Below are 24,619 nucleotides of genomic sequence, written 5' to 3'. Positions count from 1 at the left end.
GGACAGTGGGTGAGATGCAAGGATGACATGTCATCCAGGAGAAGCCAAGAAAAGAGGGAGGGAGGGGTAGTGAATGGGAATGGAGTACGTGAGGATGAAATGAGTGGAAGTGGATTTATGCCTTTGTCTTTGTCTACCTCCCTTGAAGGGGGAATAGCCGTTTTGATTTGTCAAAATAGCTTGAAATGTAGACAATAATAGCACTGGCATTATGGTGGGTTTTGGTGTAAATTTTTCTGGAAATATAGAGTACTCCATGATCTAGACACCATTTTTGCCTGGAGCCAAGAATGAAAAATTAATTTCAATACCAAAACATGCAAAGTACTGAAAATGGGCAATAACTACAAAAGACCATCTTTAAATTGTTCCTTGGGAAGTGAAGCCATTATATTCTTTTAATAAAACACTTCCAATAAAACTTTCAACATTGCTATTGTTAGTCTTAGCTACTGCTCTAATGCCAAGGTTTAATTTTTTTAGTTAGATTATGAAGGGAAAAGGGGACAAGTGTGAGTGTAGTAGTTTCAGAGGGATTAGCTTGTTAAGTGTAGTTGGGAAGGCTTATGGGAGGGTCTTGATTGAGAGGATTAGGAGAGGAACAGAGGGAGTAATTGGTAAGGAACAATGTGGGTTTAGGACAGGTAGGGGTTGCGTAGATCAGGTTTTTGTGGTAAGACAGATATGTGAGAAAGCTTTAGGAAAAGGTGCTTTTATGGATTTGGAAAAGGCTTGTGACGGTAGACAGGGAAGGCACTGTGGGAGGTATTGCAGATATATGGGATAGGAGGAAAGCTTGTATGAGCTGTCAAGAGTTTTTATGAGATTACAAATGGAGAGAGTGAGTGGTTTGAGGTAAAGGTGGGACTTCGTCAGGGATATGTTATGTCACCCTGGCTCCCCAATTTATATGTGGATGGGGTGATGTGAGAGGTAAATGTAAGGGTAGTGGGTCAGGGATTGGAGATGTTTAAAGAAAATGGAGAAAAGCGGGAGATAAGCCAGCTGTTGTTTGTGGATGACACTGCACTTGTAGCAGGATCAGAGGAGGGATTGAGGAAGTTAGTGACAGAGTTTGGGAAAGTGTGTGAAAGAAGGAAGTTGAAGATAAATGTGGGTAAAAGTAAGGTGATGATGTCCAAGGGGTGAAATTGGCAGCAGACTGGAAGTGAGTATTAAAGGGGAGAGACTGGAGGGAGTGGATAGATTTAGATACTTGGGTGCAAATGTGCTAAGAAATGACCATGATGAGTGAGGAAAATGGAGGAGAAATAAGGAAGGATGAAGTGAAGGCAGTTGTTAAGATGATGAGAGCAGGTAAGGCACCTGGTCTGGATGAAGTGAAGGCAGTTGTTAAGATGATGAGAGCAGGTAAGGCACCTGGTCTGGATGGATGCCATGCAGAATGTGTAAAAAAGGAGATACAGTGATGGTGGACTGGCTGGTGAGGTTATTTAATGTTTGTTGGAGAGAGGGTAGAGTGCTGGAGGACAGGAGGAGTGTCTGTATAGTTCCATTTTACAAGAGAAAAGGGTACAAGTGTGAGAGTAATAGTTTCAGAGGGATTAGCTTGTTAAGTGTAGTTGGGAAGGCTTATGGGAGGATCTTGATTGAGAGTATTAGAAGAGGAACAGGGAGTAATTGGTGAGGAACAGTGTGGATTTAGGACAGGGAGAGGTTGCATAGATCAAATTTTTGTGGTAAGACAGATATGTGAGAAAGCTATAGGAAAAGGTAAGGATGTTTTTTGGGCTTTTATAGATCTGGAAAAGGCTTATGACAGGGTAGACAGGAAGGCATTGTGGGAGGTTTTGCAGATATACGGGATAGGGGGAAAGCTAGGGGCTGTCAAGAGTTTTTACAAGAGTAGTAGAGCATGTGTCGGAATTAGAAATGGAGAGAGTGAGTGGTTCAAGGTAAAGGTGGGACTTCGTCAGGGATGTGTTATGTCGCCCTGGCTGTTCAACTTATACATGGATGGGGTGACGCAAGAGGTAAATGTAAGGGTGGTGGGTCAGGGATTGGAGATGTTTAAAGAAAATGGAGAAAAGTGGGAGATAAGCCAGCTGTTGTTTGTGGATGACACTGCGCTTGTAACAGGATCAGAGGAGGGATTGAGGAAGTTAGTGACAGAGTTTGGGAGAGTGTGTGAAAGAAGGAAGTTGAAGATAAATGTGGGTAAAAGTAAGGTGATGAGATGTACAAGGGGTGAAAGTGGCAGCAGACTGGAAGTGCGTATTAAGGGAGAGAGACTGGAGGAAGTGGATAGTTTTAGATATTTGGGTGTGAATGTGGCAGGAAAGGGAGGAGTGGAGGTGGAGATAGAATATAGATTGAGAGAAGTGAGTAAATGCCATGGGGGGATTAACCACTTCCATACGGTGACGCCTACGTAGGCGTCATGAGGAGCAAGTGGGTACGCGATGATGCCGACGTCGGCGTCTTGATTATATTTATTGTAGTCGTACCTATGTAACCTCCATTATCTCTAAACTGGCTTCATCATATTTTCTATGGTTATCAAAATTCATGGGTGAAAGAGAAGGAACGATTGAGCACTAACTTTATTTTTTATAATGCGATTATTATGATGCAACATCGCATGTCGGGCAGCTAATGCTGCCAGACGTGCGATGTGCCCCGGAGTGAAGAGGCAAAAAAGTGTAATGAGAAATAGACATGTGGGAATGGATGCTAAGAGGAGATTGTATGAAGGAGTGATTGTGCCAGAAACATGGAACATAAGAGAGGAAGGGAAAAGGAGTTTGAATGTGTTTGAGATGAGGTGTCTGGGAAGTATGATAGGGGTTACTAGGTTGGATAGAGTGAGAAATGAGGAGTTGAGGAGGAGAATGGAGGTGGAAAGGGCATTGGGAGATAGGGTTGATGAAAGAGTATTAGGATGGTTTGGACACATGGAAAGAATGAGTGAAGAAAGACTAGTAAAAGAGGTGTGGGAAGGCAGATGTGGGGGGAGTGAACATGAGGGGGCGACCTAGGATGAGATGGATAGATGGGGTAAAAGGGGCTTTGGGGAAGAGGGGAATGTCTGTTGAGGAAGGATGGGAGAGGACAGAAGACAGGGGTGAATGGAGAATGGTTGTATATGGATGATGTTGTAATGCATGAGGTGGAATGGGTGGGGGATGGGGGTTGAGTGAGTATGTGTGAGAAAATTTTCATGCAACCCAAAGGGATTTCTCCCCATCTTCTCCTTTTCTGCATGAGGGGACAGGGGGGGGGGTCACCGATTTAATGAAGCGGCTTTGCTGTGGATGTGCCGTGTCTTGTGACACTGCTTCTGACCCAGGGCAGTGGACAAGAGGCAGGGATGACCTGTCATTCAGGAGGTGCCAAGATAAGAGGGTGGAGGGGAGTGGAGTGTGATAGGGATGGAATGGGTGGGAGTGGTTTTTATGCCTTTGTTTTTTGGCTACCTCCCTTATAGGGGGGAAAAAACCTTTGGTATATATATGTATGTATGAAATATTGTCCAAATTCTCCAGAATTTGTGTAGTACCATCAGATTTTAGCACCCCAAACAGTTTGGTTTGTAGTAGCACTGGCCTTGCTTGGCACCTTTCATTTCTTAAGTATATTTCACTGTGTATTCAACATATGTTAGGAACAAAATATGCAGAAAGTGGCTAATGTTCAAGAAAACTAAACATAACTTGTGCATTGAAACTTTTATGTCAAGTATTTCTATGAACTAGTAACTGTTGTCGCATTTGAAATATATTGGCTTTTGTGTATTGCAGGAGATGCACGTTTGGGGTTATTGTGGACCTGTGAAACATTATACAACAGATCACAGGTAAATCTTTATTTATTTTGAGCTTTTTAACTTGTGTTTGGTTAGTGTACAAGGAATGGGCTTCAGATGTATACATTTTATGCATGTGTAAGTAAGGGTGTGTGGATAGTGGTTGTAGTATAGGATGAGGCAAGCTGGCAACAAGGACCAAGTGAACTTTGATGGATCTGCTCCCCCTTCTCACCAGCTGGTTAATTGTTCTATCATTGTATTTGCAGAATAGGTGACCTTGCTGGAGGTTGTTCCCCAGCCAGTTGGAGAAAGGGCAGGCTATGATTAGGGAATATTTTCTAGCCTTTTCCCCATATTGGGTGAGCAAAATGGATTCTGAAAAGGGTTGCTTAGATGTGCAGGTAGCTGCTGAGGTGTATGGTACGCATACCATTGGAGACGCACTTGCCCTATGCAGACGCATTTGACACAAAAAAAACTTCTACCTGCCGATGGTGAATAGATAGGAGCATAATTATAGGCTCAAAAAATCACTTAACTATCCCCTCATAATGTGACATAGTCTTACCTTCCTAATCCAAATAGGTACGTGACTGCAGGGGATGAAATAAAAAAAAAGTACTGTTTTTGAAAGAATCTTTACGAAAACCTAAGATTTTTTTTTTTTTTTCTTCTTTTTACTGTTCCTTAACACATTTTTATTCCATTTTTTGCAGGTGGCTTGTGCATGGCTTTATGTATACTTGTGCATCAGAAACTGCTTCCCATTGTATGCAGGGGATAGTTAAGTGATTTTTTGAGCCTATAATTATGCTCTCATCTATTCACCATTGGCAGGTAGAAGTTTATTTTGTGTCAAATGCGTCTGCATAGGGCAAGTGCGTCTCCATTGGTACGCGTACCCTACTACTGCCTCATCCCAGTACAGAGTCACTGGGTCTGCACAGCCCATGTGTGGGCTGTGACTAGGGTTTTCTATAGATTGCCTCCTTCATAGCATTGACTTTTCTGTTGGGAGTTGATACCAAGGGATGCCACTTGGAAGTAGTGAGGCAGCAGCAAGCTTCTCCTTTGAGGAAGAGGAAAGCCTAGACTCCCACCTGTGAATTTTGTAATTTGCATACACTTTTTTTTTTTTTTTTTTATAAATTATGTGAATTTCTCTCTATTTACAGGTGTGTTATTCCCCAACGCTGGGTGGAGCTTGGCTGATGACACTGGGTTGTGTGCTTGTTGGGTGTGTCTGTGTAACGGCCACTATCTTCCTCCTCACACTTTCCCTGTGCCAGTTGAATATCCATGTTATGGCCTATGCTCGATGGGTTGGCTTCACTGCAAGTATGTAGTCATGTTCTGTGTTGCCCAAGCCAAATATGCATTAGTTGTAGTTATCATATTATATTTTATTAATAATGTCCATCATTTTCTGGTGCAAAAAATTGTAGTCTTGACTGCTGTTTGTTTTTGCAGTGTTTCTCTTCTGTCTTGCTGCTGTGGTGTTTCCAATGGGTTTCCATGCAGAAGAGATAGGTGGAGAACCATACCAGCTCCCCAACAGTTTCCAGGTAGATATTTCATATTTTGCTTCTGTCTGGGGTATTGGCTGTATGTTGTTATGGCAAAGTAGCTTGCAGTTGATACTTCAGGGTCTATATGGGGCACCCCTACAGACCAGAGTCACACATCATTTTGTCTGTGATAGAGGAAGACTGTTCACAGAGAAATTATGAAACTTTTATTATACTGCTACTGTCCCTCTGTTATGCTGTCCCCCAACCCCTTGTTGCTGTCCTGTACTATTTCTCTGAATTTCATTTCCTTGTTTTGCTTACCCTGTGGTGGGGGAAAAGAATGCTGCCACCAAGTATTCCCACTTGGATTGTAAAAGGCGAGAAAAACAGGATGAGGATTGGGACCAGGCATTCTTCTCCCTGTAGCCCCACGGGGGACATTCCTAAAAAACGTAAAGGCATAAGAGGGTCTAGGAGTTTTCCAACCAGCACCCTAAGGTTTGGGTCTTTTAATGTGCATGGATTTGGTACAGATGAGAGTAAAAGGGAAAAGATAGGTAGTATGCTTGTGAGAAGAAAGATGGATGTGTTGGCTTTCAGTGAATGAGAGGAAGGGCAAGTGTGAGTTTGGGAGTGTAGTTGGGAGGTTCTCAGGAGTGAAGAGAGGGTGAGGGAGAGAAGGGGTGGCTATACTAGTAAGTGAAGAGATAGGTAAATGTGTAGTGGAGTGGAAGGAGGTTTCTTGAAGGCTAATGTGGATGAAGGTGAAACTGGGAAAGGAGGTGTGGGTTTTTGTAAGTGCAAATGGGCCTGGTAGTGAGAAGAGTGTAGAAGAAAGGGAGGCTTTTTGGATAGATTGAAATGAGTGCATAGAGGGATTAGGAAGGAACATCAATATAGTATCATTGTTAGACCTTAATGCTAGGGTAGGAAATGAACCAATTGACGGAGTGGTTGGGAAATGTGGAGTTCCAGGAAAGAATCATAGTGGAGAGTTGATGGTGGAGATGTGTCTAGAAAGAGAGTTGATGATAGCAAATACAGTGTTTCAGAAGAAAGTCAAGCATAAGTACACATGGGAGGTGGTAGATGGAAGGGTGGTAGACAGAGAATTAATGGACTATGCAGTGGTAGATATGAGTATAATAGGAAGAGTTAAGGATGTAGATGTTCTAAGGGGAGAGAGTGGGGGAATATCAGATCATTTTCTGGTGGAAGGTAAGTTGAGAGTGGAGGATAGATGGAGAAAGAGGAAAAGGACAAAAGGTAAGGAGGTGCGTAGAGTGAATTCTTTAAATGAGAAGGAAAAGGAGAAGGAGTACAAGAAGATGCTGAGAGAGGAGTGGGAGGGAGTGAAGGATAGAGTAGAGCTAGGAGTGGAGGAGGAATGGGGATGGTTCAAGGAGGGAGTCACAAAGTGTGCAAAGATGGTGTGTGGAACAAGAAAGATGGGAGGAAATAGAAGGAAGGGTATTGAATGGTAGGATGAGGAAACAAAGAAGGTTGTAGAAGAGAAGAAGCGAGCTTTCACAGATTGGTTACAAAATAGGATGAAGTAGTCATATGAGAGGTACAAAGAAAAGAGAAGTAAAGCACAAGGTAAAGGAAGCAAAGAGGAGAGCAGATGTGAAATGGGGTAAGAGTATGACAGAAATTTTTTAAACTAATAAAAAGATGTTTTGGAAAGAAATTAAGAGAGGAAGAGGAGGTGAATCAAGTAGGGAAGAAAAGGTAAAAGGTGCAGATGGAGAGATGATAATGGAAGAGAAGGCAGTAAGGAGAAGATGGCAGAGTATTTTAGGGAGTTACTAAAAGTGAAGGAGGATAGGGAGGGAAAGATAGTTGCAGTGGGAAGTGCTAAGAAAATGACCATAATGAGTGAGGAAAATGGAGGAGAAATAAGGAAGGATGAAGTGAAGGCAGTTAACCACTTCCATACGGTGACGCCTACGTAGGCGTCATGAGGAGCAAGTGGGTATGCGATGATGCCAACGTCAGCGTCTTGATTATATTTATAGTAGTCGTACCTACGTAACCTCCATTCTCTCTAAACTGGCTTCATCATATTTTCTATGGTTATCAAAATTCATGGGTGAAAGAGAACGAACGTTTGAGCACTGACTTTATTTCTTATAATGCGATTATTATGACGCAACATTGCACGTTGGGCAGCTAATGCTGCCAGACGTTCGATGTGCTCTGGAGTGAAGAGGTTAAGATGATGAGAGCAGGTAAGGCACCTGGTCTGGATGGATGCCATGCAGAATGTCTAAAAAAAGGAGGTACAGTGATGGTGGACTGGCTGGTGAGGTTATTTAATGTTTGTTGGAGAGAGGAAAGAGTGCCAGAGGACTGGAGGAGTGCCTGTATATTTCCACTTTAAAAGGGAAAGGGGACAAGTGTGAGTGTAGTATTTTCAGAGGGATTAGCTTGTAAAGTATAGTTGGGAAGGCTTATGGGAGGATCTTGATTGGGAGGATTAGGAGAGGAACAGAGGGAGTAACTGGTGAGTTACAGTGTGGATTTAGGACGGGTAGAGGCTGCATAGATCAGATTTTTGTGGTAAGACAGATATGTGAGAAAGCTATAGGAAAAGGTAAGGATGTTTTTTAGGCTTTTATACATACATATACCAAGGCTTTTTTACCCTTACAAGGGAGGTAGCCATAAAGAAAAAGGCCTAAAATCATTCCCATCCATTGCATCCCTAAATACACTCCACTCCCCTCCACCCTCCCTCCCATCTTAGCACCTCTGAATGACGGGTCATCCCTGCACCTTGTCCACTGCCCTGGGTCAAGGCAGTATTGCAAGGCACAGCACATCCACAGCAAGGCCGCTTCATTAAATCGGCAACCCCCCCTCTCCGTCCCCCCATTGCATAAAAGGAGAAGACATGGAGAAATCCCTACAGGCTGCGTCAAATTGTTCTCACACATACTACCTCACCCCCAATTCCCCCACCCATTCCACCTCATGCATCACAACATCATCCATATACAACCATTCTCCATTCACCCCTGTCTTCTGTCCTCTCCCATCCTTCCTCAACAGACATTCCCCTCTTCCCCAAAGCCCCCTTCACCCCATCTATCCATCTCATCCTAGGACGTCCCCTCATGTTCACTCCCTCCACATCTGCCTTCCATACCTCTTTTACTTGTCTTTCTTCACTCATTCTTTCCATGTGTCCAAACCATCCTAATACTCTTTCATCAACCCTATCTCCCAACTCCCTTTCCACCCCTGTTCTCCTGCTCACCTATTCATTTCTCACTCTATCTAGCCTAGTAACCCTATCATACTTCTCAGACACCTCATCTCATACACATTCAAACTCCTTCTCTCTTCCTCTCTTATGTTCCATGTTTCTGACCCATACAGTGCTGTTGGCACAATCACTCCTTCATACAGTCTTCTCTTAGCATCCATTCCCACATGTTTATTCATTACACTTTTTAATCCACCAAGGCATTTACTTGCTTCCCTCAATCTACATTCTACCTCCACCTTCACTCCGCCCTTTCCTGCCACATTTGCACCCAAGTATCTAAAACTATCTACTTCATCCAGTTGCTCTCCCATAATGCTCACTTCCAGTCTGCTGCCACTTTTGCCCCTTGTACATCTCATCACCTTACTTTTACCCACATTTATCATCAGCTTTCTTCTTTCACACACTCTCCCAAACTCTGTCACCAGCTTCCTCAATCCCTCCTACGATCCTGGCCACAAGCGCAGCATCGTCCGCAAACAACAGCTGGCTCACCTCCCACTTTTCTCCATTTTCTTTGACCATCTCCAATCCCTGTCCCACCACCCTTGCATTTACCTCTCCCACCACCCTTGCATTTACCTCTCCCACCACCCCATCCATGTACAAGTTGAACAGCCAGGGCAACATAACACGACAAAGTCCCACCTTTACCTTGACCCACTCACTCTCTCCATTTCTAATCCTGACACTTGCTCTACTACTCACGTAAAAACTCTTGACAGCTCCTAGAAGCTTTCCTCCTATCCCGTATATCTGCTAAACCTCCCACAGTGCCTTCCTGTCTACCCTGTCAGCCTTTTCCAGATCCATAAGAGCCCAAAAAACATCCTTCCCCTTTCCTACAGCTTTCTCACATATCTGTCTTACCACAAAAATCTGAACTACACAACCTCTATCTGTCCTAAATCCACACTACTCCTCACCAATTATTCCCTCTGTTCCTCTCCTAATCCTCCCAATCAAGATCCTCCCATAAGCCTTCCCAACTACACTTAACAAGCTAATCCCTCTGAAACTACTACACTCACACTTGTCCCCTTTTCCCTTCTAAAGTGGAACTATACAGGCACTCCTCCAGTCCTCTGGTACTCTACCCTCTCTCCAGCAAACATTAAATAACCTCACCAGCCAGTCCACCATCACTGTACCTCCTTTTTTTAGACATTCTGCATGGCATCCATCCAGACCAGGTGCCTTACCTGCTCTCATCATCTTAACAACTGCCTTCACTTCATCCTTCCTGAATTCTCCTCCATTTTCCTCACTCATCACGGTAATTTTTTTAGCACTTCCCACTGCAACTATCTTTCCCTCCCTATCCGCCTTCACCTTTAGCAATTCCCTAAAATATTCTGCCCTTCTTCCCCTTACTGCCTTCTCTTTTATGGATCTGGAAAAGGCTTTTGACAGGGTAATCAGGAAGGCACTGGGGAGGTTTTGCAAATGTACGGGATAGAAGGAAAGCTTCTTGGAGCTGTCAAGAGTTTTTACAAGAGTAGTAGAGCATGTGTTAGGAGTGAGTGGTTCGAGGTAAAGGTGGGACTTCGTCAGGGATGTGTTATGTCGCCCTGGCTGTTCAACTTATACATGGATGGAGTGGTGCGAGAGGTAAATGCAAGGGTGGTGGGTCAAGGATTAGAAAAGTGGGAGGTGAGCCAGCTGTTGTTTGTGGATGACACTGCGCTTGTAGCAGGATCAGAGGAGGGATTGAGGAAGTTAGTGACAGAGTTTGGGAAAGTGTGTGAAAGAAGAAAGTTAAAGATAAATGTGGGTAAATGTAAGGTGATGAGATGTACTAGGGGTGAAAGTGGCAGCAGACTGGAAGTGAGTATTAAGGGAGAGCAACTGGAGGAAGTGGATAGTTTTAGATACTTGGGTGTGAATGTGGCAGGAAAGTAGAGTGAGAGAAGCGAGTAAATGCCTTGGTGATTTAAAAAGTGTAATGAATAAACATGTGGGAATGGATGCTAAGAGGAGATTGTATGAAGGAGTGATTGTGCCAACAGCACTGTATGGGTCAGAAACATGGAACAGAAGAGAGGAAGAGAGAAGGAGTTTGAATGTGTTTGAGATGAGGTGTCTGAGAAGTATGATAGGCTGGATAGAGTGAGAAATGAGGAGGTGAGGAGAACAGGGGTGGTAAGGGAGTAGGGGAGAGAGGGTGGATGAAAGAGTATTGGGATGGTTTGGACACATGGAAAGAATGAGTGAAGAAAGACTAGTAAAAGAGGTATGGAAGGCAGATGTGGAGGGAGTGAACATGAGGGGGCGACCTAGGATGAGATGGATGGATGGGGTGAAAGGGGCATTGGGGAAGAGGGGAATGTCTGTTGAGGAAGGAAGGGAGAGGACAGAAGATGGGTGAATGGAGAATGGTTGTATATGGATGATGATGTGATGCATGAGGTGGAATGGATGGGGGGATGGAGGTTGAGGTAGTATGTGTGAGAAAAATTTGACACAGCCCAAAGGGATTTCTCCCCATCTTCTCCTTTTCTGCATGGGGGGACAGAGAGGGGGGGTCACCAATTTAATGAAGCGACCTTGCTGTGGATGTGCTGCTTCTTGCGACACTGCTTTTGACCCAGGGCAGTGGACAAGATGCAGGGATGTCCTGTCATCCAGGAGGTGCCAAGATAAGAGGGAGGGTAGAGGGTGGAGGGGAGTGGAGTGTATTAGGGATGGAATGGGTGGTAATGGCTTTTATGCCTTTTTTTTGGCTACCTCCCTTGTAAGGGGGAAAAAGCCTTTGGTATATGTATGTATGCTTCAAGGGACTATAGTGTTCAGTTATAGGGATATCCAGTGTTTGGTTCCACAGAGGATAACCCTACAAGTTTTGGAACATTTAAGGCAATTGCAATATTTTCATATTTAATCAAATATGTTCTTGATCAATCTTAAGGGGAACATTCAGCCTGAAGGGATATTGATGAATCAATTGCAAACTTCTTGAGGCCAGTATCTACCTAATACATACATACATACACCAAAAGTTTCTTCCCCCTTACAAGGGATGAGGGTGATAGGCCCAGTCAAGGCATACAGTCACCCTTCACCCACCCCATACCCATTTACTGCCCACTTGTGTCCCTTCTGTCTTAGCTTTTATGGATGAAGGGTCATATCTGCCCCCTGCCCACTGTTTAGGTCAGAAAGGAGGGTCACCAATTAAGTGAAGCAGCCTTGATGTGGATGTACTGTCTTGCTGCATTGGTTCTGACCCAAGGCAGTGGTCAGGATACAGGAATGATGAGCTAAGATGAGAGGGAGAAAAGGATGGTGGAGGGGAGTGGAATGGGTGGGAGTAGGTACATGCCTTTGACTTGGCTACCTCCAAACCATCTCAGTGTTCTTTTATCAACCCATCTGCCAGCTTTTTTTCACCCCTCCTATCATCCTCACCACCTCATTTCTCACTATCTGCTTCACGTAAATTCCAACTCTGCCCCATGTAGTGTGTTGTGGGGAAAACCATCCCTTCATACAGGCTTCTCTGTGTTCATCCCTAGATACCTACTTCTCATGGCACTTTTCACTCCCTCCAGAAATTTACGTGCTTCCATCCCTGCTACATGTAACTTACTCTTCAATTCCTCCATCCTCTCTCCTTGTATATCTCATCACCTTACCCACATTTGATTTCAGCTTTCTCCTCTCACATACCCTCCCAAATTCTATCATTAGCTGCCCCAGTCCTTCCTTCATCTAGGCACAAGCACAATATCATTCATAAACAACTATTGTCTCACCTCCCACTTCCTTCCACTCTCACCATCTTGAAATCCCCACCCTTCTCCCTCACATTTACCTCCCATACTATCCCATCCATTGCACACTGAACAACTATGGTGATATTACACAACCCGGTTGTTATTGTGTCTACCCAATAGCTGAATAAATTATATGGCATTGTAAAGGATAGAACAGTGTTTAGGTCAGGTGTCATTTTGTGCAAAACTTTTCATGGTCAGCACAAAGAATGAGGCATTCATACACTAAGACTGTACATGGATCATAACCTGACCTGTATATCTCTCAACTGAGTAAAATGATTTATGTAACATTTGATTACAAAATAATTTGAACCTTGTGTCATGGTATTCAAATGGTTGCTGTCATAGAATGGTATGAAATTTTAAGTTTTTCTATATTAATTCTTCTCACCTGTATGTTTTGATTCAACAGGTTGGCTACTCCTACATCTTTTTCGTCCTGGCTCTATGGATTACAGTTGTATCTGAACTTTTTGCTGGGAAAGTCTGTCTTCCCCATTTTTAAATTGCAGTACTAAATATTGGAGGGCAGTTTTCTACATGAAAAGGGTCATCCAATCATTTAGTACTGAGCAGGTTTGATTTACTGGCCTGGCATAGGGCCAAAGGGAGGTCATTATAGTGGCAAAGTATACCAACTAGAGACCTTGTGGTCCATGCATTTATTTATGTATTTTATTTGTTATTTACATTATTATAGTTTTTGTTTGTTGTTTTATTATTATTATGATTTTTTTTCCGCATCTGACCTAGATATGGACCAAAAGGTCTCCTGTCGGCATGCTCCGCCTTTGTAATCCTTTGTAAAGAAAGTCTGATACAGAAAAAACAAATGTTTTTTATGATATGGTTTAACGTCACAAACTCCTCCCATTGGAAGGCTAAGATGGTGTCTTACAGTGGGCATTTTAGTGTGGAATTTAATGAACCATGCTCTTGGTTCAGTACCAATTGATAGATCGGTCTAGATTATGAGGAAACAATTGTTGTATGAATATCAATGTACAGGTCAAAGCTCCCAAACTCGGCAATCTAAGACCTGGTAGTATCTAAAACTGAACTATAATTATGTGCCTTCTAAAACCCGGCAGAACATCCAAAACACAGCATCTTAGTTCCTGGTATGGTCACTTCGAGGTGCCACTATCATTTCCCATGTGATAGTACTGTGGTGTGGAGTCCACTGGTATTTCATGTATCTGCAGTTCTATAGCCCTGTTATTGCTATTATGGCTCCCAAACATCAAAAAACACTTACTGGTGGAAGTGACAAACTGACTTTCTATTACTCAGCTCAGCACTGGTCCTGAGGGTGCTGAGTTTGGAAGCTTTGATTTGCACTCATGTGCTTGAAGATGAAGTCTGGTATAGTCCATGGGGTATCCACAATTTCTCTTACAACATAGGTTTCATCACATCAGAAGTACTAAGTTAGTGATTGCAGAGAAATAGATTTCCATAGAGGAGTTGAGTTTTGATAGGAGACAGGGAAACTGCTACCCTGGGCAGGCAGACACTACTGTATATCATTTAGTCACTACCTGGTCAGTGATCAAACCTCAACTGTACAGTGATTGTATTTACCTAGTTGTACCTAGTTGTAATATACGGGAGGGGAGCTATGCTCATGGTGACCCGTCTTTGTATCTCAACGCATCAAGTTTTATCTTAAAATCTTGTATAGTGTTTGCACATACTGTTTTGTTGTCTAATTTGTTCCATGTATTAATCGCTCTGTGTGGGAAACTGTTCCTTTTCAAGTTTTTTCGATAACTTATCTTTTTTCAGTTTTTTTTTCTGTCTCGTTTCACCATTGTCCCACACTAACAGGTCATTCCTGACTAAAACTTCCATTCCTTTCATTATTCTGTAGATAGTCAGCAAATCTCCTCTTTCTCTTCTTTGTTCCAAAGTTGGTAGGTTCAGTTTGGATAGTCTTTGCACATATGTTAGTTCGGCGAGAGTCAGCGCTAGTTTGGTTGTCGCTCTTTGTAATCTTTCTAGTTTCTTTATATTTTTTTTGGTACTGGGTGTCCAAAGTGATGCTGCATACTCAAGTTTTGGTCTTATTAGTGTAGTTAGTATTTTCTTTATCATTTCTTCATCCATATAAGTAAATGCCACTTTGATTGACCTCAATAAATTGTAGGTTTCTCCAAATATTTTATTTATATGCCTATCAGGTTTCATGTCCTTTCCAATCATCACTCCAAAATCTTTTTCAGAGATTGCTTTTTTTATTTTTTCTTCTCCAATTCTGTAATCTTTTGATATTCTGTTTTTACTCTTTCCAAATTTCATTATACTGCATTTCTTTATATCAAATTTCACTTCCCACTTTTGAGTCCAATTCCATATCATGTCCAGATCTTGTTGCAATGAGTTGCACTCTTCCGTTTTTACCTTCTTAAGTAATTTTGCATCATCTGCAAAAAAATTCATATAGCACTCCACGCCTTCATTCATGTCATTAATGTATACGGCGAACATGATCGGGGCCAGTACCAATCCTTGCAGGACACTGCTTTTTACTTCTTCCCAGCTGGAGAATTTTTCTCTAATTACAACTCTCATTTTCCTCCCAATCAGGAAGTCTTCCATCCATTCCAATAATTTTCGTCTGATTCCACCCTTTGATTCTATCTTATTTATTAATTTCTTAAGAGGTACCTTATCGAATGCCTTTTGCAGGTCCAGAAAAGCACAGTCCGCCCATCCATCTCTTTCTTGTATTATGTCTACTAATCTTGAGTAAAAGCAGATCAGATTTGTTGAGCATGATCTCCCTTGTGTGAATCCAAATTGATTTGGGTTCAGTATAGATTTTTCTTCCAGGTATTTAACCCATCTGTTTTTGACAACTCTTTCACAAATTTTTGCTATTGTGCTTGTTAGTGAGACCGGTCTGTAGTTGGATGGATCTTCTTTATCACCTCCCTTATAAATTGGTACAATGTTTGCCTTTTTCCAGTCCAATGGTACTTTTCCTTCTTTAAGTGAGGATTTAATTATATTATATATTTTGTCAGTTAATTCTTCCATACATTCCTTCAGTATCCAGTTTGCAATCCTGTGTGGGCCATGTGATTTTCTGACATCAAGGGTTTTAATTTGATCACTGATTTCTTTTTGTGTTACATTTATTTCTTTCATTGCTGGGGATAATTCTCTCTCTCTATCTACACTGTTAGGCGAGTTTTCTATTGTGAATACTGATCTGAAGTGGTTGTTCATAATTTCAGCCATTTCCAGTTCTTCTGTATATTCCTTTTTATCTTGGCACAGTTTTTCTTTTTCAGCTTTCCATTTACATATTTGTAAAATAGTTTGGGGTCTTCCTTACATTTGTCTATTATCTTTTTTTCATAATTCCTCTTTTCATCTCTGCGTATTTTTACATATTCGTATGTGTGTGTGTATATGTTAGTGTGTTTACCTAGTTGTAGTGTATGGGGTTGGAGCACTGCTCCTGGTGTCCTATCTCTTCATCCATTTGTCAAACGTTGCCTTGAATTCTTTTATAGTTTTGGTTTGAGGTATTTATGTCTTCATCAATTTAATGAAATGCCACTCTTATATTTTTCAACAGATTGTAGGTCTCTCCTGTTTTCTTTGTGTGCTTCAGGTGATATCTCATCTTTGATGATGATACCAAGGTCCTTTTCCTCTTTTGCTTTTACTATTAATTTACCACTTTTAACTCTGTTGATATAATTCATGCAGATCCATTTGCAGCATTATACAATCTTCATTTCTCACTATCTTCATAATCATTGCATGGTTTGCATCATGACATTAATATGTGTATGTGTGTATTTACTTAGTTATTATATGGGAAGGAGAGCTATGCTCATAGTGACCTGTCTTTGTATCTCTCAATATCTAGTTTGTTCTTAAATTATTGTATGGTGTTTGCACACACTATTGTTTCATTCAGTTTGTTCCAAACATCCACCTTAATGTAGCATACAGGAAAGGAGCAATGCTAGTTGGATCCCATCTCCTACCCTCCAGTTTTTTCATACCTAGCCTCACATTCATGTAGTCCTAACTTAATCTTTATCTTTGGTTTCCGATTGTGTGTAAATTTGAATTTGTGTATTGTTTGAGCTTGGGCTAAATCACTGTATGTGTGTATGTGTGTACATGCAAATGTATATATATCTGTATATATGACTTTTTATTCAATTGTTGTCGAGATTGTTTCCTCAGTACCCAGCTCTTTAAGTACAACTGCACCCATTTGAGAGCTGTGGTGCCATTGAATCAAGGTCTTATTTATGTAGGTAATGTATTTAAAATCTCTTTATTTTAATAATGTATAAATGTTGCAATACAGTTAGATTATCAGTCTTGAAACAAGGAATTGAAAACAGTTGGTAAATCTCATTATAAGATTAGGTTGTTTTCTCTTGGGGATATCATACAGATATCAAGGACCTTAATGGGGCTCCAGTCAGATGGCAAATGAGCAAATATTAAAGTATATTTTTAACTGAAGGAGTGTTGGGGTGTTTGTTAAGTGTGTATGGTATCTCTCTATTTTATCTATATACCAAAGGCTTTCCCCTTGGTATGAGGAAGGTAATAGTTTATAAAGTCTTTAGAAGGAAATTGTGGAAATAAGGTAAGGTAACTGATGTTGATTATCCTAAAATGATGCAATAAAATAATTTGAGGAGGAAAGTAGAAAGGGGGTTTTCCCAAGTATTTGAGTTGGTAGGCCATTCAAGTAAAATGTTGAATGTAGTAAGGGGAGTACCAGAAGTGCAAAGGGCAGAGAGTTGTCTTAGATATGAGAAATCCATGGACAAGATAAAAATATTCTGTTCTCAGTTATGTCATTACTGTTACAAAGTGTCAGTTATGTTAATAGAAAAAGGGCCATGATTTGTTAAGTTTTCCTTTCAGCATTTTTGCCACAAGCCAGTTCGTGAGGTGGAAGTATTGGATAGAGTTGATGCTGCATCCTGTGATGTTTGTAGGCTCATTTGTTGTCTGGAATACTAACCTAAAATGGCAACAAGCAAAAGGACAAAAATTTGAAGTGGGAGGAAATTCAAACAAGCTGCAAATGGATTTCATGGATCAGTGGGGAGTGGGTATAGAGGGTTGAAAGAGCTTTTAGTGTTCCACTAGAAGATTTGAAGGATGAGGAAGGGGAGAAAGTTTGCCCATAATATTGGAAGGGACTATTGGAGTGGATTTGGATTCAATGTCTTTGAGATCAACTGCATAACCTACTCCAGTTATAGTGGGAACTGTGTAGAAAGGATAACTGGCAAAGAAATGTCTGATAGACTGCATATAATTATGCAGAGTATACTTCAGTATGGGGAATGGTATTGTTAAAACATATTCACACAGTATGGCAAAGAATATGAGAGTAGTAACAATACATTTAAATGTAGTGCTCCTCCTTATCTGGTGGAGTTGTCGGTATCTCTTAGTCAAGAAATTATAAGTGAAACAGGGAAAAGGGAAGAAATAAACTAGACAGGCAAGAGTGAGCAGCAGAGATCTGGTTTGAGGATCTGCTGGTCATTAGCCTTTTTTAAATATGACTGATCAAAGGAAGCAGAAATGCAGGATCTGGCAACTAGAACTGAATGGGTTGAGAAAATTGGGTTGCAGAGGGGAAGAGTCTGAAAAGTATGTAATATAGAAAAAGGTTTGCAATACAATGTACAATTTCTTATAAAAAATTAAATTCCTTGTGAGTGTATCTGATTTTTAACTGATTGCCATTAGGTTTTTATAATGATGTCCAGAAATCTTTATTCTATGTATAACAAGATTTAAGTTCCTTAGGTTTTGTCTGTGATATTTATGAATACTGAAATTATTTATTGTCATTAAAGAAGTCCATTTCTGTGGCAGGCACAAATAAAATTTACAATCCAAGATATGGCCTTTATTTTTTCACTTGTGTTACATAGTATGTGGACTACAAACCATTGAATAAACAGGTACAGTACTGACAAGTCACTTCAGTATCAGCAAAATGCAATAATGATTCATCCACAAATCTTGGTTGAAAAAAAATATATATATGATTACATTTTTCACAAGATGGAGGGTTTAGTAAACCCTTAACCAACTGTTTATGATGATCACTCACCAGCATTGAAATAAATTAATAAAACAAAGATGCACCAGAACAATCATGTGCATGTAAGTACCACAGTGAAAGATTACACATAAATGAGAAAATGTGAGCAGTTCCCTCATTCCCATGTTACCTAACAATATATACATTCAAATTCTCTCAAAGTATTCATCATACATTACTTATACAACAATTGCTGAATACATAATAAACAGTTTTGGCATAGATCCCTTAAAACATCTACACCATAATACTTCTCATATATGGACAGAAACTTAATGGAAATAAAGAAGACGTGGTAAGGCAAGATCCATTACAATGGCAAGACTGCAAAATACACATTCTTCACAACATCAGAATGTCTTTGCAATATGAAACTAAGTTGGCAAACCAACTAGTTCTCACCTATTTCTTTTGGTCTCCAGAAGGACCAATTCACCAACCACTATTATGAAAACCAATTTCCTATCTATTTATGTTGTACTTCTATCAGTATTCTTGCCTAACCTGACAGGAGAGACATAAGTACAAACATCTCCAGCTACCTATCAGTACTTCCTATATATACTTAACTAATTTCTAATATCTATCTACAAATATCTATCTATTCACATCTACCATTGGTACAACTATTACTGTGGTTTCTTCAACTCCAACCAAAACCATGAATCTAAAATTCAAGTAAAACTAGTTTCAATTATTGGAAAAAAAAGCAAGTGCCAAAGTGTCACTATATTTAAACAAAATGTCATTGTTCTAATCTACTATTAACCCCTTAATACTTCCCTTTGTTGAATAAAAATGGCAAAAATAAATAAATAGTAAAATTGCCATCACATATTGGTGAGTACCATTTGGGTGCTTCAACACTAGTTTTCTCAACTAAATAAAGTTATTATGTCAAAGAAACATTATAATGAAGTGGTGAAGGCCACCTAGTTTCAAAATCACATCAAATTAGACAACTGTTATGGTTTTTTATTAAGCTGGACTAAATCTCACATTCATGTTTCCCTTGAGCTCCCAACTCGAGAGAACAACTGATTAACTATAGTAGTTAAGTCTATGCATTACATGAAAGCTCTAGTTACATTTGTCTAGCATTCATTCTCCTCTGTTCTTTCACTAAATATGAAAATAGTTTATATCTTTTCAGGAGGTATTCTACAGCATGTACTAGTTACGTCCAACTTGGACATTGTATAAATTCAACAGGGCTAAGGATGACTGTGTCTACTGCAGCTTCTGCACTGCTAAGCCTGAGATTTGCATTATATACTTTATTAAAGGAAAAGTGTAATGATGTGGCATCTTTTTCCTAAACAGGATACACTTTACAATGCCACACCTCACCTCCCAACAGTCAACTAGACACTGTACTTGTGCTTGTCCTCCACTGCCTAACTTATTTACCACTACTTCAGAGATTGTACTAGGCACACATCAACTTGCTGTTTCAAACAGAACAAAAGTTTAGATTGGTGAGCACTGTCATTAAGTGTGGTTTGAAAAGTGAAGCACAAAGTTAAGTTTACAACTCCATTACAGACCAGGAAGAGAAAATCACTGGAAGGGTTGGCCATAGATATTTCTAAATTATATATCAAAATTATAGCATTCACCAACTTTGCATTGCAGAACACAAAAATCCCCAGAGAAACTTACAGACAGGGATTTCTAGTCCCCTCATTGAATAGTTGAATGGGTTTGATTTAAGATGGGTGTGCATAGACTCCGTCACCTCTCTCATAAAGGGGAAAGGACCTGTATTGGCTGTGTGGGGGAGATGAATCACTGGACTGTTGTTTGTGCTGTATTTACCTAGTTGTATTTTACAGGATGGGAGCTATGCTCGTTGTGACCCGTTTTTGTATCTCTCCATGTCCAGTTTAGTTATGAACTCGTGTATAGTTCTGGCATTTATTGTTTCACTGTTCAGCCTGTTCCAGACCACTCTATGCGGGAAACTGTTCTTTTTCAGGTCTCTTCTCTAACTGTCTTTCTTTAATTTCTGTGTGTGTCCTCTTGTTTCTCTTCTGTCCCATTTTAATAGGTCATCTCTATCAAGAACTTCCATCCCTTTCATAATTCTGAAAATGGTCAACAAGTCGCCTCTTTCCTTTCTCTGCTCTAATGTTGTAATTTTTCAAATCTTTGTTCATATGTCAAATTTGATAGTGTGGGTGCCGTTCTTTGGATTCTTTCTAATTTCCTTGTGTTTTTCTTTGTACTAGGTGCCCACATTGATATAGCATATTCTAATTTCAGTCTTATCAATGCAACAATTAATTTCTTAACCATCTCCTCATCCATGTAGTTGAAGGCCACTTTCATTGATCTTAATAAATTGTAGGTCCCTCTGAATAACTTGTTTACATGTTTGTCGGGTGTCAAGTCACTTGAGATGATTACTCCTAGGTCCCTCTCTGAGTTTACTTTCTTTACTACTTTGTTTTCTATCGTATATTTTCCCGAAACTCTATTTTTGCCTTTTCCAAACTCCATTAGGCTAAATTTCTTGATGCTGAAATTCATCTCATATTTCTGGCTCCATTCCCATACTTTATACAGGTAATTTAGCATCATCGGCAAAAAGATTCATGTAACAATTTACACCTTTGTCCATATCATTTATGTATATGGCAAACATTAAGGGAGCCAAAACAGAGCCTTGTGGGATGCCACTTTTTACATATTCCCATTTCGAATTTTTGTCTCTTAAGTACCACTCTCATTTTTCTCCTAGTTAAGAAGTCCTTCATCCATCCCAACAGTTTGCCTTGAATTCCTACTATTTTTCTAATTTGACTTATTATTTTTTTATGTGGTACCTTGTCAAAAGTTTTCTGCAAATCCAGGAAGGTGCAGCATCCATCTCTTTCTTGTATTATTTCAATTAGTCTCAAGTAAAAGCAGATTAGATTTGTGGTGCACAATCTTCCACTTCTAAAACCAAATTGTTTGGGGTTTATTATTTTGTTTTCTTCCAAATGTTTGGTCCATCTGCTCCTGATGATCTTTTTGCATATTTTTGCTACTGTGCTTGTGAGGGACACCGGTCTAAAGTTTGTAGGATCTCTCCTGTTTCCTCCTTTGTGTATTGGTACTATGTTTGCATCTTTCCAATCTTGCGGTACCTTTCTCTCTTTTAATGAGAAGTCTATTATCTTGTGTATTTTATCTGTCAGTTCATCTATACCAGTGGTTCTTAACCCCTGGGTCGCGACCCAAATTTGGGTCACCAAGCCATTTTATTGGGTCGCTAAGGGTTTGCAGAAAATAATTATTTTCCCACTACAAATACATTATAATTATATACTGTAATAATTAAAATACATGATGCCTAGTTTTAGGATTCTAAGCAGACCATGATTAAATAAAAACTCCAAAGTAGAAAATTTATTTGAAGTGTTTTGAAATTTCAATGTATATCTATGTAGGCTTGGGTCGCGATGCTTGATTTGTGCAAAATTTTGGGTCGCTGCCAAAAAAGGTTAAGAACCACTGATCTATACACTCTTTCAATATCTAATTTGCAATTTCATTTGGTCCATGCGACTTTGTGACATCTAGGCTTTTTATTTGGTCTCTTATTTCCCTTTTTGTAATTTTTATTTCCTTCATCATGGGTGAACTTTCCAATTGTTCATCCTCCCAGGGTTGAGGGCTCTCAATTGTAAAGACAGATCTGAAATGTCTGATCATAACTTCTGCCATCTCTGTGTCCTCTTTCCTTCACGCAATTTAACTATATCATGCTTATCTTTTAGTTTGTCATTTACATACCCGTAAAAGAGTTTCGGTTGATCCTTACATTTGTCTATAATATCCCTTTCGTATTCTTTTTTTTCTTTCCTGCATATGTTTACATATTTGTTTCTATGTTTGCCATTTGGATGTTTTTCTATCTTTCTTGCATTTTTTCCACACTTTATCTCTCCTGGCTTTAGCCTCACTACATCTTTTGTTAAACCAACATTTTATATAAATCTCTTTTTGTTTTTTCTTCAAATATGTTCCATTTGTCTTCCATGTTTGTTTCCTCTTTTGAGAACCTATCCCAATTTGCGTTTTGGAAGAATTTCCTTAGCTTTACAAAGTCCGTTTTGTTGTACATAATTCTTCCTTCTCTATATTTATCATTTGTCTATATTATTTTGTTCTTTTAATTCAAACTCTATTAATATATGGTCACTCTTTCCAATTGGTGTTTTATACTCCATTCTGTTTACAATGTCTGGTTCAGAAGTTTATATTAGGTCTAGTTTTGATGGTTCCACATTATTTGGGGGGGGGGGGGGTTCGCCGATTTAATGAAGTGGCCTTGCTGTGGATGTGCTGTGTCTTGCGACACGGCTTCTGACCCAGGGCAGTGGACAGGGTGCAGGGATGACCTGTCATCTAGGAGGTGCTAAGATGGGAGGGGTGTGAAGGGGTGGAGGGGTGTGAAGGGGTGGAGGGGTGTGGAGTGTTTTCAGGGATGTAATGGGTGGGAATGATTCTATGCCTTTTCCTTTTTAGCTACCTCCCTAGTAAGGGGGAAAAAGCCTTGGTATATGTATGTATATGTATGTACATTATTCCTATATTTTCTTTAACCCATTGTGTTAGAGTATATTCAATCTAGTAGTGTTGCTCCAGAGTTCTTCTCCCCCTTTAAATGTAATTTCTTCCCAAATTATGTCTTTTTCCTTAAAATTGCCCATTACTATGTTTCCACCTTCTTTCAGTACCTCATTTAGCACCTATATTGTTTCTTCCAATAATCTGGAATGTTCACTATCTGATCATGCATGGGTTTTTGGTGATACATACACTTCTACAAATTTTCTGCTTTTCATCTTTTTGTTGGCAATTTTAATCATAATTACTTCTGTATTGCCCAGACCTTCAATAATCTTTGTCACATTTAACCTTTTTTTTAGTCAATATCATGACACCTTGCTTTTCAGTTCTGTTTTTTGCCCAATGGTTATATAGACCATGTCCCACTCTGCTTGTTAATAGCAGTCCTTTCAGTTTTGTCTCTACTATGCCCATGATGTCAGGTTTTTCTGTTTCTAGATAGTTGTTCAATTCGTTTATCCCAGAGATCATACTGTTAATGTTTGTGTATGTCACTTTTATTTTTGTGTTTTCTTTTCTTTTTTGGTTTAGTTTTCCATTTTCTTGATATACCATTTTTTAGTCTCAATCCAGCACTCTAAAAAAAAATCGTTTTTTTTTTCCAACTGTTCTCTTTTCATTCCTATCATTTGCTTCAATTCTAAGCGCTTTGTCTTTCTCTTTTTCTTCATCATTCATTTCCTTTTGTATTCTTATATTTTTAAATTTCTCGCTATTTGCCAGTTTGACCGCTTTTGATAATACTTCCTCTGCCATCATTTGTGTTCTTAGTTTTATTTTTAAAGGTCTATGATGTTTATCTTTAGAGTATTTGCCTATCCTGTGAATTTCATCGATTTCTTTAACTAGGTCTTGATCTTCATCCTGTATTTCTTTCAGAATTTCTTTGACTAGTTCCTTCTCCTCCTTTTCTTTTTGGTATCTATACATATCATGTTTTTCTTGTATACCATGGATGACAATGCACTTTCCTTTGTCAACTGTGTCTCTCACCATGTTTTCCTTTTCTTTTATTACTTTTATAATTGTATCTTTTGTATTTTCTTCCATCTGCTCTTTTAATATTTTTCTAAAAGATATTTCTTGATTTTCCTGTTCTTTCTTCCACTGATTTTTTATTTCAATTAGGTCTGTTTCTTTGATTGATTCTGCTACATTACCGGTCACTACTTTCAACTGTTCTTTAACTTCCTTTTTGTTCATCATTTTTATTTTTATCCTCATTTTTCAATTTTTCATTTTCTCTCTTTAGACTATCTATTTCAGTTTTTAGGTCATTCAATTCTTTTATGGTTTCTTCATTGCTTTTTCGTAGTGTAATCAGTTCTTTGTGCATAGCGGTAGTTGAAGTTCAAGTCTATAATTTCTTCCATCTGTTCGCTTACTTCCCGATTTCTTAGTGCACTACTGTACCTGCTTTCTCAGTCTATATCAAGATTTCTTCCAATTTCACTTGAATTTCTTTGAAAACCAGAAAAAACATTACCTTCCCACCTTGGATTTTTCCTTGGAATATCCAACGCACAGAGGCGCTTGGGAATCACATCTCTT

The 24,619-nt window shown here is 39.7% G+C and overlaps 1 protein-coding gene and 1 long non-coding RNA gene across 2 annotated transcripts in view; both read left to right on the top strand.

Annotated features, from left to right (window-relative positions):
* LOC143036427 (modulator of smoothened protein-like) overlaps positions 1-16,712 on the top strand; it is a 37,728-nt gene extending 21,016 nt beyond the window's left edge. The window contains exons 2-5 of the mRNA XM_076203778.1: positions 3,762-3,817; positions 4,945-5,107; positions 5,240-5,334; positions 12,746-16,712. Coding sequence (XP_076059893.1) covers positions 3,762-3,817; positions 4,945-5,107; positions 5,240-5,334; positions 12,746-12,838 — 407 coding nt within the window. The 3' untranslated portion in view covers positions 12,839-16,712. The remainder of the gene's footprint in view (positions 1-3,761; positions 3,818-4,944; positions 5,108-5,239; positions 5,335-12,745) is intronic.
* LOC143036432 (uncharacterized) overlaps positions 1-24,619 on the top strand; it is a 105,876-nt gene that overhangs the window by 31,463 nt on the left and 49,794 nt on the right. The window lies entirely within an intron of this gene.

The sequence above is a fragment of the Oratosquilla oratoria genome, chromosome 20 (genome assembly GCF_046742065.1).
Source record: "Oratosquilla oratoria isolate Oo_2021 chromosome 20, ASM4674206v1, whole genome shotgun sequence".
NCBI classification, from domain to species: domain Eukaryota; kingdom Metazoa; phylum Arthropoda; class Malacostraca; order Stomatopoda; family Squillidae; genus Oratosquilla; species Oratosquilla oratoria.
Note: the sequence above shows the minus strand (reverse complement) of the source record. Positions and strands in the feature narration are given on the sequence as shown.